This window comes from Lepus europaeus, chromosome 3 (genome assembly GCF_033115175.1).
Source record: "Lepus europaeus isolate LE1 chromosome 3, mLepTim1.pri, whole genome shotgun sequence".
NCBI classification, from domain to species: Eukaryota; Metazoa; Chordata; class Mammalia; order Lagomorpha; family Leporidae; genus Lepus; species Lepus europaeus.
In genome coordinates this window covers 104311640-104325394 of record NC_084829.1, presented here as the reverse complement: position 1 = coordinate 104325394, position 13755 = coordinate 104311640, and the positions used below count along the sequence as shown (strand labels likewise).

At 39.6% G+C, this 13755-nt stretch overlaps 1 protein-coding gene across 5 annotated transcripts in view; it reads left to right on the top strand.

Annotated features, from left to right (window-relative positions):
- ATG5 (autophagy related 5) overlaps positions 1-13755 on the top strand; it is a 160321-nt gene that overhangs the window by 88469 nt on the left and 58097 nt on the right. For 4 of the 5 annotated variants that reach the window (XM_062186564.1, XM_062186565.1, XM_062186566.1 and 1 more), the window contains one exon: positions 3247-3341. In XM_062186564.1, the coding sequence (XP_062042548.1) occupies positions 3247-3341 (95 nt within the window). The remainder of the gene's footprint in view (positions 1-3246; positions 3342-13755) is intronic. The other variant, XM_062186568.1, reaches the window with a different exon arrangement.

Genomic DNA, 13755 nt, shown 5'->3' with positions numbered 1-13755 from the left:
GAAAAGTCTGTAGTGTTGCATTTATTTTTTGATTCACGAGTGTATGCCATGCACACACTGCATTTGGTACTGGAGATGTCGTGAAAAGGCAGTAGTGAGAAAAAGTTCCAAGTTTACATGAAAAGTCGTTTTTATTTCCCTGTCACATTCTCTCTTATGCTTCATAGAAAGACATTCTTAAAAAGTATTGACAGAATGAATGCTTCCTGTCTAGAAGTGTTGTGTCAGAGGAGTCGCTCTTTGTGTAAATACAATTTTGTGGCTGCAACTGTTGAAACTCTTGGGGACTTTGAATCAGAATTCCAAGATTCTGGTCTTAATCCTTAAATTGGTAACAAATTGAGACTTAGTTGTCCTTGTGAATTTGTACTAGACTAACTGGATTCAAAATTCACTCTCCTCTCAGCTCTAATATAGTAGGAGTCTTCCCTGGATTGGAGTTGAAAATGAGAGTAGCAATGCCTAAAGCCAAAAATAGTCTTCTAATATAGGGTATAAGAAGAAATAACTGTATTTTCTGTCTTATGTAGTTATAGTGGCCTAAGCAGTGTCAGTAGATGGCCAGTAGATTGAACTGAAACAAGCCTGTTTAGTAGAGAAGTGCTTGGAACGCCAAGATAAACTGAAATTCTGGTGCCCTTTATAGCTTTACAGAGATTTGATTGTGTCTTTGAGAAAAAAAAGTATCTTAAGGCAGGATTCTGGGTTAAAAAAGGGAAATGCTTAAAAAACCAATATACAGAATAGAAGAACATATTTGTATGTCATGTAGAAGGCATGTATATCCAGAATACATAAGGAACTGTTACAACTCAACAATAAAGACAAGCAAAAGGGCAAAGTATTTACTGAACGCTTTTCCAAAGATGATATTTAATAGATGGCCAAGAAGAACACAAGAAGATGCTCAGAGTAACTAGTCATTAGGGCAATGCCAATGAAAACCACTATGGGGGCTGGCGCAGGGGTGTAGCGGATAAAGCCGCTGCCTGCGGTGCTGGCATCCCATATGGGTGCCAGTTCATGTCCCAGCTGCTCCACTTCCAATCCAGCTCTCTGCTATGGCCTGGAAAGGCAGTGGAGCATGGCCCAAGTCCTGCACCCACGTGGGAGACCTGGAAGAAGCTCCTGGCTCCTGGCTTCAGATCGGCCCAGCTCTGGCCGTTGCAGCCATCTGGGGAGTGAACCAGAGGATGGAAGACCTCTCTTTCTCTCTCTCTCTCTAACTCTCCTTCTCTTTCTTTCTCTCTCTCTAACTCTCCTTCTCTCTCTCTCTCTCTGCCTCTCCCTCTCTCTCTGTGTAACTGTGACTTTAAAGTAAATAAATAAATTTTTTTTAAAAAAGAAAAAAACCCCATGAGGGGCTGTTGTTGGGTGCAGTGGGTTAAGTTGCTGCTTGGGACACAGACATCCCCTGTTGGGGAGCCTGGGTTTGAGTCGCTTCTGCTTCCGGTTCAGCTTCCTGCTGATGTGCTCCATGAGAGGCAGCAGGGGATGGCTCAAGCACTTGGATTCCCCTGCCCCCCATGTGGGAGACTTGGATGGAGTTCCTGGCTCCTGGTTTCTGCTCCAACCAGAGCCCATTGTGGCATTTGGGGAATAACCATGCAAATGAAAGCTCTCTGTCCTTTTGCTTTCCAAATTAGAATAAAACAAAACAAAAACATGAGATACCACTTCACACCCACTAGGATAACTATAATGAAAATTACCCACAGTGACAAGTATTGACAATGATGTAGACAAATTTAAAACTTAGTGCATTGCTGGTGGGAATGTAAAGTAATCCCATCACTTTGGAAAACCCTTGGCTGTTCTTCAAAACACAATTACGACATAACAGTTAAACAGAATTACCATATGACCCAGCAGTTCCTAAGTACTTACCCAGGAGAATTGAATAAACCTCCACACAAAGATTTGTTCAGGAATGTTAATATTCCTAATAGCCAAAAAGTATAAACAACTCAAATGTCCATCAACTTATGGGTGAATAAAATATGGTAACTGCATAGGATGGGATGGCAATCAGCCATAAAACAAATGAAGTTCTGATACATGCCATGAAGTGAACATACCTTGAAAATGTGGCCAAGTGGTGGTAAGGGAACTTTGTAAAGGCCATATACTATGTGATTCCATGTATATAAAATATCTGGAATTGGCAAGCAATAGAGATAGAAAGTATGAGGGTAATTCAAAAAGTTATAGAGACGGGAATTAAAATAAAAGGTTATTGGGGCCAGTGTTGTGGTGCAGCAGTTTAAGCTGCTGCTTGTGATGCCAGCACACTAAATCAGAGTGCCAGTCCAGGCTGCTCTGCTTCTAACCCAGCATTCCTGCTAATGCACCTGGGAAGGCAGCACACGATGGCTCAACTGTCTGGGCCCTTGCCATCCATGTGGGAGACCCAGGTGCAGTTCCTAGCTTCAGCCCTGGCCTAGGCAACCACTTGGGTAGTGAACCAGCAGATGGAAAGATGCCTATTTCTCAGTTTCTCCCTTTATCTCTGTCACTGAAAAGCTATTGTGCTATAAAAATTTTGAAATCATACAGAGTCTTTTCATAATACACAATTTCCATAAACTTTTTTAAGAACCCCTCATTAATAGCTCCATACTTCTTTTTGGATGATGACAGTGTTCTGAACTCTGGATATACCAAAACCTCTGAGTCTTGTTCTTTCATCAGGTAAATTTAATAGTATGCAAATTATATCAGTAATTTTTTAATTGAACCTAAACGGCTTAAAAGGGAGTTTAATTTGTCTAGGATTAAGGTGTAATTGGCAGTCCATTTTTAAGTGTCACTTGGACATTTCTTCTATATCCTTTATAAGCGTCTATCTTCTTTGGTGTTTAATGTTTACTGTATTCAGGTTTTGGCTTTGTTTCTTTATAGTTCTGGTTGACAGATCACTTAGAGCTGTGGCTGTAGGAGCAGGACCGGGAAAGTCAAGCCATCTGTCCCTACTTGGGTGTTTTTTGTTTTGAAGATTCTTATCATTATACGTCTGTATAGTTTGTCTTATGAGAGAAAATGTCAAGGTTATTAGGGAAAAGAGGCAATAATATAGAAAAAGTTCATTTAGTATCTTTATGCATAGTTACAGAAAGAGATATGTATAAGAAAAGATAATAAGGATATCCTTTCAGAAGCACATAGGATATTTAAAACATTTTTTCTCTTCAACTGAGTTACACCACTATAATGTTCATTTTAATAACATGATCTATATCATTTCAGACAGATTTGACCAGTTTTGGGCCATCAATCGCAAACTCATGGAATATCCTGCAGAAGAAAGTGGATTTCGTTATATCCCGTTTAGAATATATCAGGTGAGAAATATTATTCTAAAAAATAGCTGTTGGTCAAAGCCTCAGCCATCTTCTTTCTTAAAGCACACTAGTCCAAAACACTTATGTTTGCATATTAACTAAACTGAATTTATTAGGATTTTTCAGATCTGTGACTTCTGGTGGTAGTCAAATCAGAGACTTCACTGGATTATTTGTCTCATATGCAGTTGACAGTTATTTGTAGAATCTGTGTTTGCAGACTCATGTGTTTGTTAAAATTTATTTGTGAATCGAAGTCAATACTTGAAACACTTTTTGTACTCATTTGTGTGTGTGTGTGTGATGTGTAAAAATTACGATTTACTCAACACTCAGTTCTCAGCAGAACTTGAGCAAATTGATGCTCTTCCTACTTGTTTTACCTCTCATACTCTAAACAAACATCATGTTCACAGTCTGTATAGTGCTATTTTTCACATTTTTATGCTTTTTGATGGTGATTTTACTACTTAAAATGAACCTCAGGCAAATGCTAAAGTACTGATTTTAACTATTAACACACATAAAAGGTTATCTGTTAATGATTCGATTAACACATTGTGACCAAAGCTCGCAGAAACACAACTCTCTGTTTCCCTTAAGGGTAATGGTTCAACCTTTGCTAATTCCAGTGACTTTATAAAACATAAGTGTCATGAACAATGAGAATCTACTGATCTTTTGTTTCCTCAGTGTTATACATTAGACAGTAAGCACATAAGTTATATATTTGCATGAGGTACAGAAACTGTTTATGTACTTTTAAAATCCTGTGTTATTTGGATATAGTAATATTAAGTATTGAATGATCAGTATTACAGAAGGCAAGCTAACTGCTATTGTAAAAAATATACCTAAGAACAAGAATTAGAAATATAATTCACAGACATAGACTCTAGTAGAGCTTCTGTTAGGAAAAGAAGTGAAGAATAGAGAGGAGGCAGTATACGAATTTTCAGCCAGACCGAATTTATTCAGAGAAAATAAATTCACAGAGCAGGGTGACCAACAGCCTGCGGGCACATTGATGGAACACAAGGCAGAACTCCCTGAACCCCAGGGGCCGGGCCCTTTTATATTTTAGGAGGGTTAGGGATGGGGAAGGGGTTGGGGGCAGCAGGCAGAGGGGAATTCCTGGTACTGGTCTTTCAAGTGTTCTAGCAACTGGTCTTTCAGGTGGCTGTGGCTGGTGGGGTATGAAGGCAATAGGATGTGAGATTCAAGGGCAAGGAGTGCATTCCAATGTTTATCTGTCTTTTGGGCAATGAGCAAGAATGACTGAGGCTTACGTCTTTGTTCCATCAACTTCCATTCAAACTTTTGTCACATTTTTGTAGCAATCTTCAGTATTCCACAATCTTTACTCATAGTTACTTCTGTAGTTATTTTATAACCTTTTATAGAGGATTACATAACTGTTCAAAGAGAAAAATAAGAATAAGGATCATTTCTTTATTGTTTGTAGACCTTTTTTTTTTTTTTTTTTTACAAATTTATTTATTTGAAAGGCAGAGTTACAGAGAGAGATACCAATCTTCCATCTCTCTTTTTCACTCCCCAGATGGCCACAATGGCTAGAGGTAGAGTGATCCAAAGCCAGGAGCCAGAAGCTTCTTCCTGGTCTCCCATGTGGGTGTAGGGGCCCAAGGACTTGGGCTTTACCGGCTACACCACAGTGGTGGCCCCAATTTTATTTTCATTTTATGTACCAGGAGCTCCATAGTGAGGTATCATTGGGCATTCCCACAGTCTATGAAATTATCTTATTTGAGCCGGCACCGTGGCTCAACAGGCTAATCCTCTGCCTTGCAGCTCCGGCACACCGGGTTCTAGTCCCAGTCGGGGCGCCGGATTCTGTCCTGGTTGCCCCTCTTCCAGGCCAGCTCTCTGCTGTGGCCCGGGAGTGCAGTGGAGGATGGCCCAAGTCCTTGGGCCCTGCACCCGCATGGGAGACCAGGAGAAGCACCTGGCTCCTGGCTTCGGATCAGCGCGGTGCGCCGGCCGCAGCGTGCCAGCCGCGGCGGCCTTTGGAGGGTGAACCAATGGCAAAGGAAGACCTCTCTCTCTGTCTCTCTCTCTGTCTCTCTCTCTCTCACTGTCCACTCTGCCTGTCAAAAAAAAAAAAAAAAAAAAAAAAGAAAGAAATCTTATTTGTAGGATTTAGTTGTATAAAATATACCATAGACTCTGAGACATTTCCAAAAGAATTCCACAGCAGTTTTTGAGATTTATATTCTGCATCATTATTTGGATTACGCTCTGAATTGTATATTCATATCATTTTTTTTTAAGTTCCTGTAGGGAAAGTGCATTTTACTATTACTTAACAAAGGAATTCTTATTGTCTAAAGCTCCTACTGTGACGTCTTTAACACCAACAGATTCATTCAGGGAAGGAAAAGAGAAAGAATGCTGGGAGTGCGGAGTAATAGTTTTTGAGAATATCTATAATCATTTAGAAAGTGGGAAGGTAGAGAATTCTCAAAGCCTGGCAGCCAGATGGGGACTGTTTCAGGGCAGAGCTTCCTGCCTGGTCTTTCCTGTGTCATAGCAGTTGGGCAGTTTATTCTGAAACAGAAAGAGATGAAGAGCCCCAGGGCGTTATTGCTTCTTCCTGACCTAGAAGGCTGTAACTTTCCTTTTGGCTTTGCCCCCTTTCCATCTTGTTTCTTATTTGAATTTGACTAAAATTTTAGAGGTGAGATACATAACTGAATGTAAATTCTTTTAACCTTTTATGCCTTCACTGGAGGAATGACAGGGCTTGGCTCTCTGTTGTAATTAGAAAAATTTTATGATCTGAAGGTAGCATCACATTTCTGTTAGTTTCTTTACATCTGATTACTTTGTATTTTTGTGATATTCTGTTTAAGTGTAGCTTTTATTTATGCAAGAATTTGATGAATTAGCACTGTCATTTCTGTAGATATAAATCTGCACTATTTGAGAGCTTAAAATTAGTAAGAAAAACATTTTTTAAAAACCTAAAAATTCTGGTCTAGTAATAGATAATTGAAGGGTGTAGTTTTTCCTAAAATACTTATGTTACTCTGCAGAATCCTAATATAATTCCTGTATAGCTGGGGGAGAAGGGAGCAGCACTGAGCATGCTTGAGCATGTTGAAGCCTCAAAATCATCTTAGGATACAGGAATCATTCATTCATTTTACCTATGAGAAAATGAAACTCAGGGATTCATTTCACTGACTTGGGGTCACGCATATGAAAACTACAGAACACAAATCCAGACCTAGTTTTAATTGATGAACAAAGTATGATCTTTTTCTTACAAGGTTAAGCTTGTGGTATCTTCAGACAAAAAAATGACGTCCTCTTTGACCAAATAAGTTAGTGGGATTCTAGCAAACCTGGATTAATAGATGTTCTTAAATACTGACTTTTGTAAACATTGTTGGAAAATTATTTATTTTTCATCTCTGATCCATCTATCATGGGCGTCTATCATGGGCTCCAAATGACTGTAATTAAGTGACAGGGTCTTAGTGGTAAAAGTTAAATTGGTCCAGAAGTTTTCTCTAAGAGATGTTGAGACCAAAATGTGTCATTTCTGTCATTTACATAACAGTTTAGTTTGGTGTGTGGGTTTCAGGTTTGTGTTCCTGAAATCCAGGTGCTTCTTACTAGCTGGTATTCTAGAGATGAGGTTAATGGCAGGAAATGTTTCAGAAATGTAACCAAAATGTTATCTAGAATAGCACGCATAAACAGATGGTGATTAATGAGGATATCTGTCAAAAGATTTATAAAATGGCAGTGAAGTCCTTAGGTGCTGGTATTTATGTTGTAAATCAAAACTAGGTACATTGTTTCCACTTTTCAAGAAGCAATAGATGGATAAATATTATCGTGCCAATATACTTTAGCTAAGAAAAAATTTGTCTCATTCATTCAATCATCACATTTGTCTACTTAGAAGTATGTGCATGCCGTGTGCTCTGTTGTGTAAAGGGTACGCAAGTGGTGATTAATATCGTACATTATCCTGTAGAGAAGTTTGTGGGGTTTTTTTTAAAAGATTTTTTTATTTGATAGGCAGAATTAACAGAGTGGCAGAGGCAGAGAGAGAGGTCCTCCATCTGCTGGTTCACTCCCCAAGTGATTGCATAGGCCAGAGCTGAGCTGATTCAAAGCCAGGAGCCAGGAGCTTCTTCCAGGTCTCCCATGTGGGTGAAGAGGCTCAAGGATTTGGGCCATCTTCTGCTTCCCCAGGCCATAGCAGAGAGCTGGATCGGAAGTAGAGCAGCTGGAACTCGAACTGGCGCCAACATGGGACATCAGCACTGCAGGCGGCGGCTTTATCTGTTATGCCACAGTACCGCCTGAGAAGCCTGTATTATAAATGTGGAAAGAAACGAAGGATACAAGCTGAAGTTTGCACCTGTGGTTTCTATCGAGAAGAGGTATACAGTGGGATCAAAGCCAAATGATTCTGGGGGAGGGATTCAGGTGGGTTTGGCAGTCAGAGTAGACTGCCTTGAGGAAGTGTTGCATCCTGGGAGATCTGACAGATGGAATTCAGGTCGATAGTGCTCATGAGAAGAATGACATAGGTATGGGGGACATTGTGTGTATGAGGATACCCAGTTTGAATTGAGCACAGAGAATTGGAGGCTGAAACTAGGAGTGAGACTTACTAAGGAGATTTTTCTTCATGAAGAGTGGGAAATCCTAAGGGCTTTTTCATGATCTGAACATCTGTTCTTATTCAACAAGGAGCATTTAGTCAGCTGCTTTGTTCTGCATGTAATTCTTGAAATTATAAATAAATTTAGAGAATCTTCTCAGGAAACACCTAACATTTTCAGTTTTAACAACATGAAGCTGATAGTGCCTGTTTTCTCATAAAGTTAAGATGGTTCCTACTCACTTGTCTTTGAAGAGGTTGTTTATCAGTCATATGATAGGAAATTAAGTAGAATTTGAAACTGTTTTATTCTTTCTTAATCCCTAAAACTCTGCTGCTTTTCCTGTTTATCATTTCAATATAGAATTGTTCATTTATGTTATTAAAACCCTACTAGTATTTGAGTATTTCATTTCTATAGGGAGGTTTACTAGCCATTTTACTTAAGGAAGTCTACTTAGTTGTGTTAAAAGCATCTAGATACTTAGGAGTGTCGGAGAGGAAAGAGTTCCTTTTTAAAAAATGGAAGCTAGAATGTCGGGGATTAACTTGACACTTCTAAACCTGAAGAAAGGGCCAGATGTTTTTCCAGAAATGTTGATTTATTAATTTTGAAAGTTCAGTTCACGTGAACCGTAGGAATGTATGGCAAATTATGGCTGTATTTGTTAGGATTCCTCCCCTTCCAGGGTTACAGCGATGCTGGTGAGACATTATAATTCTGTTCTTCCACGTTGTTTTCTGTTTCAGTCGATATCTTGCAATTAATCTAGCAGAAAAACCAAGAAGAAGGGCTTTATGGTCATTAAACTGAATATTGCTGCTTTTGCTTTAGTTTCAGTCATTTAAAAAAGATACACTGTGGGGCAGGCATTGTAATGCAGTGAAGATGCCACTTGGAAACTCACATCCTATGTCAAAGTGCCTGGTTCCCTCTGCTTCCCGTCCAGCTCCCTGCTGATGTCCACCCTGGGAAGGCAGCAGATGATGGCTCAAGGACTTGGGTCCCTGCCACCTGTGTGGGAAACCCAGATGGAGTTTTTCTCCATAGCGTAATGTTTTTTTCTTTTGTTAGGCAGGCCTTTCCTCACTGTGTATTATATGTGATAGGGGTCCAGTTTTATTTTCTTCCAGACGATAGCTTGTTATTTATTATATAAACTAAGGGCTGGCCAACTTCTTTTCTGGAAGGGCCAGTCAGTAAGTATTTTCAGATTTACAAACTAACTGGTAACTCTAGCGTGAGAGCATCGCTAGACAGTTTGCAAATGACAGGCCCAGCTGTGTCCCTGTCAAACTCCCTTTACAGAAACAGCCAAGGGCACAGTTTGGCTTGTGTACTGTAGTTTGTTGGCTCCGGATGTAAACTGTTCTTTTTCTGCTGGGTAACCATGTCACCTCTGTTTCTTATGCCAGTATTATTTTAATTTAATTTTAGTATTTTTATGCCTGCTGGAGCAATCCATTCCTTTCCTCTTTTCTCATGGTTTTTATGGTTAGTATCAGCCACTTTTTTCCATATGATTTTTTTAGTCATTTTATTCAGTTCCCCATTGTGCCCTGTGTAAGTGGAAAAACACTAAATTTCAACTGTAATTTTAGTGCAGTTCAAGTTAGGAAGTCTTCCCAGAGAAGAACATGAGATGCCTTTCTTACTATTTAGATTTTGTTTTATGTTTTTTATATATTTTAAAGTTTTTTTCAATAGGCTGTGTGCTTTTCTCTTTAATTTCTAGACATTTTGTAGAGTTTATTTCATTCCCATTTCTGGGTACTTATTTATGGCATGAGTAAGGCAGATTTTGTTTAAAGATTTATTTATTTATTTGAAAGGCAGAATTACAAAAAGGCAGAGGCAGAAAGAGAGAGTGAGGTCTTCTATCCTCTGTTTCACTCCCCAGATGGCCACAATGGCCAGAGCTGAGCTGATACAAAGCCAGAAGCCAGGATCTTCCTCCGGGTCTCATGTGGGTACAGGGGCCCAAGGACTTGGGCCATCTTCCACTGCTTTCCCAGGCCATAGCAGAGAGCTGGATTGGAAGTGGAGTGGCCAGGCCTGGAACCGGAGCCCATATGGGATGCCAACAAGCACTGCAGGTGGTAGCTTTACCTGCTAAACCACAGTGCTTAGTGAGACAATTTAAAACCTTTCCTACTGTTTTTTTTTTTTTAACTTTTATTTAGTAAATATAAATTTTTAAAGTACAGTTTATGGGTTACAATGGCTTTCCCCCCCCATAACTTCCCTCCCATCTGCACCCCTCCCATCTCCCACTCCCTCTCCCATTCCATTCACATCAAGATTCATTTTCAATTCTCTTCATATACAGAAGATCAGTTTAGTATATATTAAGTAAAGATTTCATTAGTTTGCACCCACACAGAACATAAAGTGTAAAATACTGTTTCAGTACTGTTTATATCATTAATTTACATTGTACAACACATTAAGGACAGAGATCCTACATGAGGAGTAAGTACACAGTGACTCCTGTTGTTGACTTAACAAATTGACACTCTTGTTTCTGGCGTCAGTAATCACCTTAGACTCTAGTCATGAGTTGCCAAGACTATGGAAGCCTTTTGAGTTTGCTGACTCCGATCTTATTTAGACAAGGTCATAGTCAAAGTAGAAGTTCTCTCCTCCCTTCAGAGAAAGGTACCTCCTTTGATGACCTGTTCTTTCTACTGGGATCTCACTCGCAGAGATCTTTCATTTAGGTCCTTTTTTTTTTTTTTTTTTTTTTTTTTTGCCAGAGTATCTTGGCTTTCCATGCCTAAAATACTCTCATGGGTTTTTCAGCCAGATCCGAATGCCTTAAGTGCCGATTCTGAGGCCAGAGTGCTGTTTAGGACATCCGCCATTCTATGAGTCTGCTGTGTGTCTGGTTTTTTTTTGTTTGTTTGTTTTTTTGTTTTTTAACCAATCATTTCTTTTTTTTTCCTTGCTTTATTGCATTACTAGTATAACATTGAATGAACGTCCCAGCAGACATTTCTGTTTGGTTTCTGATTGATGCTGTTTAGTGATTATCATTTAGAATGATAGCATAGTCTTTAACAGATTGAGTAATTTCCTTGTACCATTTTTAATTAGAAGTAGATGCTATTTTTAGTTTGAAGTTAGTATTTCTCCCCTTTTTGTCCTTTTTAATACTTCTGTGTTTTCATTCCATTAATGTTGACCCTCCTTTATCTCAAGCTCATAATCATGTTATTAAGATATTATCTATTTTACTTACCAAGACACTATATTATTTTACTGCTTGAGATGACAACTTTAAAGTACTCTCCCCTCTCTGTGCTCCTCCAGTCTTTCACTTTATAGAGGTATTTATAACACTCGAACTCCCTGGTGCCCTGAGGTTTTCCTTTGCAGATTGTGTCTCCTATTTCAAGGATACATATTTAACATTTATATTTTACATCACTAGTGGTCTGTCCGTATCCAAGGTGTCAGTTCCTGCCAAGGCTTTGGAAAAAAGGCTGTTCCCTGGTCCTCTCTGTCTCTAGAATAGAAAAGAATCTGTGTCTTAGGGAGATCTTCCCCAGCTTCTATAGACCCAGATGCTGGTTGCTCCTGCAGTTCGTGTCCACCCAGTGAGGGGGAACACTGCAGAAGTTCCTGGCTCTCTTTGTGTGGGTCCTTCCCTAATCCCAGCACTGCTTAGCTCAGGGGAACTGAGATGGAATTTGAGGAAAGGGGAGAGGAGTGTATTAAGCCAATACCTCCCTAAAATCCCCTCCAAGTGAGGTGTTAATAGGTTGTTTCTCATTTCAAGAATGATCTGGGTTGGCTCACTAGGCTAATCCTCCACCTGTGGCACCAGCACTCCAGGTTCTAGTCCCGGTTGGGGCACCGGATTCTGTCCCGGTTGCTCCTCTTCCAGGCCAGCTCTCTGCTCTGGCCCAGGAGTGCAGTGGAGGATGGCCCAAGTCCTTGGTCCCTGCACCCACATGGGAGACCAGGAGGAAGCACCTGGCTCCTGGCTTTGGATCAGCGTGGTGCGTGCCGGCCTCAGCGGCCATTTGGGGGTGAACCAACTGAAAAAGGAAGACCTTTCTCTCTGTCTCTCTCTCACTGTCCACTCTGCCTGTCAAAAAAAAAAAAAAAAAACTGATACTAATTCTTGTGAGAAGGTGTCTGTAATATTAATTCACACCCTAACTGTAGCAATAGCATGCTAAGGTATATGTGCTTAAGACTGTTCCTTTATTTATCTTATCTGTTTGAAAGACAGATAGACATAGAGAGTACGCTCCCATCCTCTAGCTCACTCTGAAAGGCCCATAACAATTTGGGTTGGGCCAGAATGAGACAGGAGCCAGTAACTCAATCTAAGCCTCCCTCATGGGTGATGGTGATCTAACCACTTCAGCCATCACTGCTGCCTCCCCGGATCTGTATTAATAGGAAGCTGGAATCAGTAACTGAAGCCAAGAATTGGCACTCCAGTATAGGTTGCAGTTTTCTTAAGCTCTAGGCTAAACTCACACTCTCCAGATCATACATCTTCTTGTATTGGCTAGTAATCTAAAACCAGTCTATGAAGTTAATTACAGTTCCTCTCCAAGTGCTTTCTACTATTTTTATTAAACTTCTAAGAAGAATGCTGCTTTAATAAACATTAAGAAGCAAAGCCTCAGCACCATACTACATTTTTTTAAAAGATTTATTTATTTATTTATTTGAATGGTGCATTGACAGGGGTGGAGGTGGGGGTTCTGGACCAGGCCAAAGTTAGGAACCTGGAAACTCCATCCTCATCTCCCACATGGATGACAAGGGCCCAAGTACTTGGGCTGTCTTCTGCTGCCTTCCCAGGCACATTAGCAGAACGCTGGGTCAGAAGCAGTGCAGCGAGGACTGGATAGACACTCCAGTATCCGATGCTGGTATTGCAAGTGGCGGCCTAAATCGCTGGGTCACAGTGCTGGCTCCATAGGCTTACATCCTGTACTTCTTACAGTGCAAACAGGAGCTTCATAATAGGAGCTTCATAAATGTTTAGACTTGTGAACAAATTAAGGAAGTCATAACCACCCATGAAAGTGATGGTTATTGTAGTCTCATAATGTAATAACACTGTGACATTCATTCCATAAAGTTTTGGGCTGGATTTTCAGTTAGGCAATAATTCTCATTTTCTTCTGTTGCTGTATAGCTCTAGTTCAATGTACTGTGAATGAAACATAATAAGAAATCATGCTGTATGCTTATAGCACTTTATATTTTGTAGAACACCGTATTTGACCTTCCAAACACCCTTATGGAAAAGCCTAGATATTGTCTTTTTAAGGTAGAGGTTAATGACCAAAGGACAAACAGCTAATGGCAGTAGAGCAGGAACTATAATATAGAAGTGTCTCAAAATTGTATGTATTGCATGTGCATGTTATAAAGGAATGTCTTTTTTAAAAGAAGATGGGCATGTTTATTGAGGCTTTAGAAGTTGCTTATGAGATTCATGTTTTATGGGTATTTGTTGGATCATTTAATGAAGATTTCATTAGAACATTGAGATTTAAATTTTAATTATTAAAAATATGGAACCCAGTATAATTGGCTTAGTTTTGATTTTATTTAAAATTCTGTTTTTGGGTAGTGTATTTCAATGGTAACTTTCAAATTGCTTCCAGAAGTTAGAATCTTAATTATATAAAAATGAAATTAATAAAAATACTAGGGCTGTTTCAGATATAGTAAGTTTGGAGTAGAACACAAGAGACTTTATTAGTAACAGGAAAATTTTTAAAATCCAGAGCTGA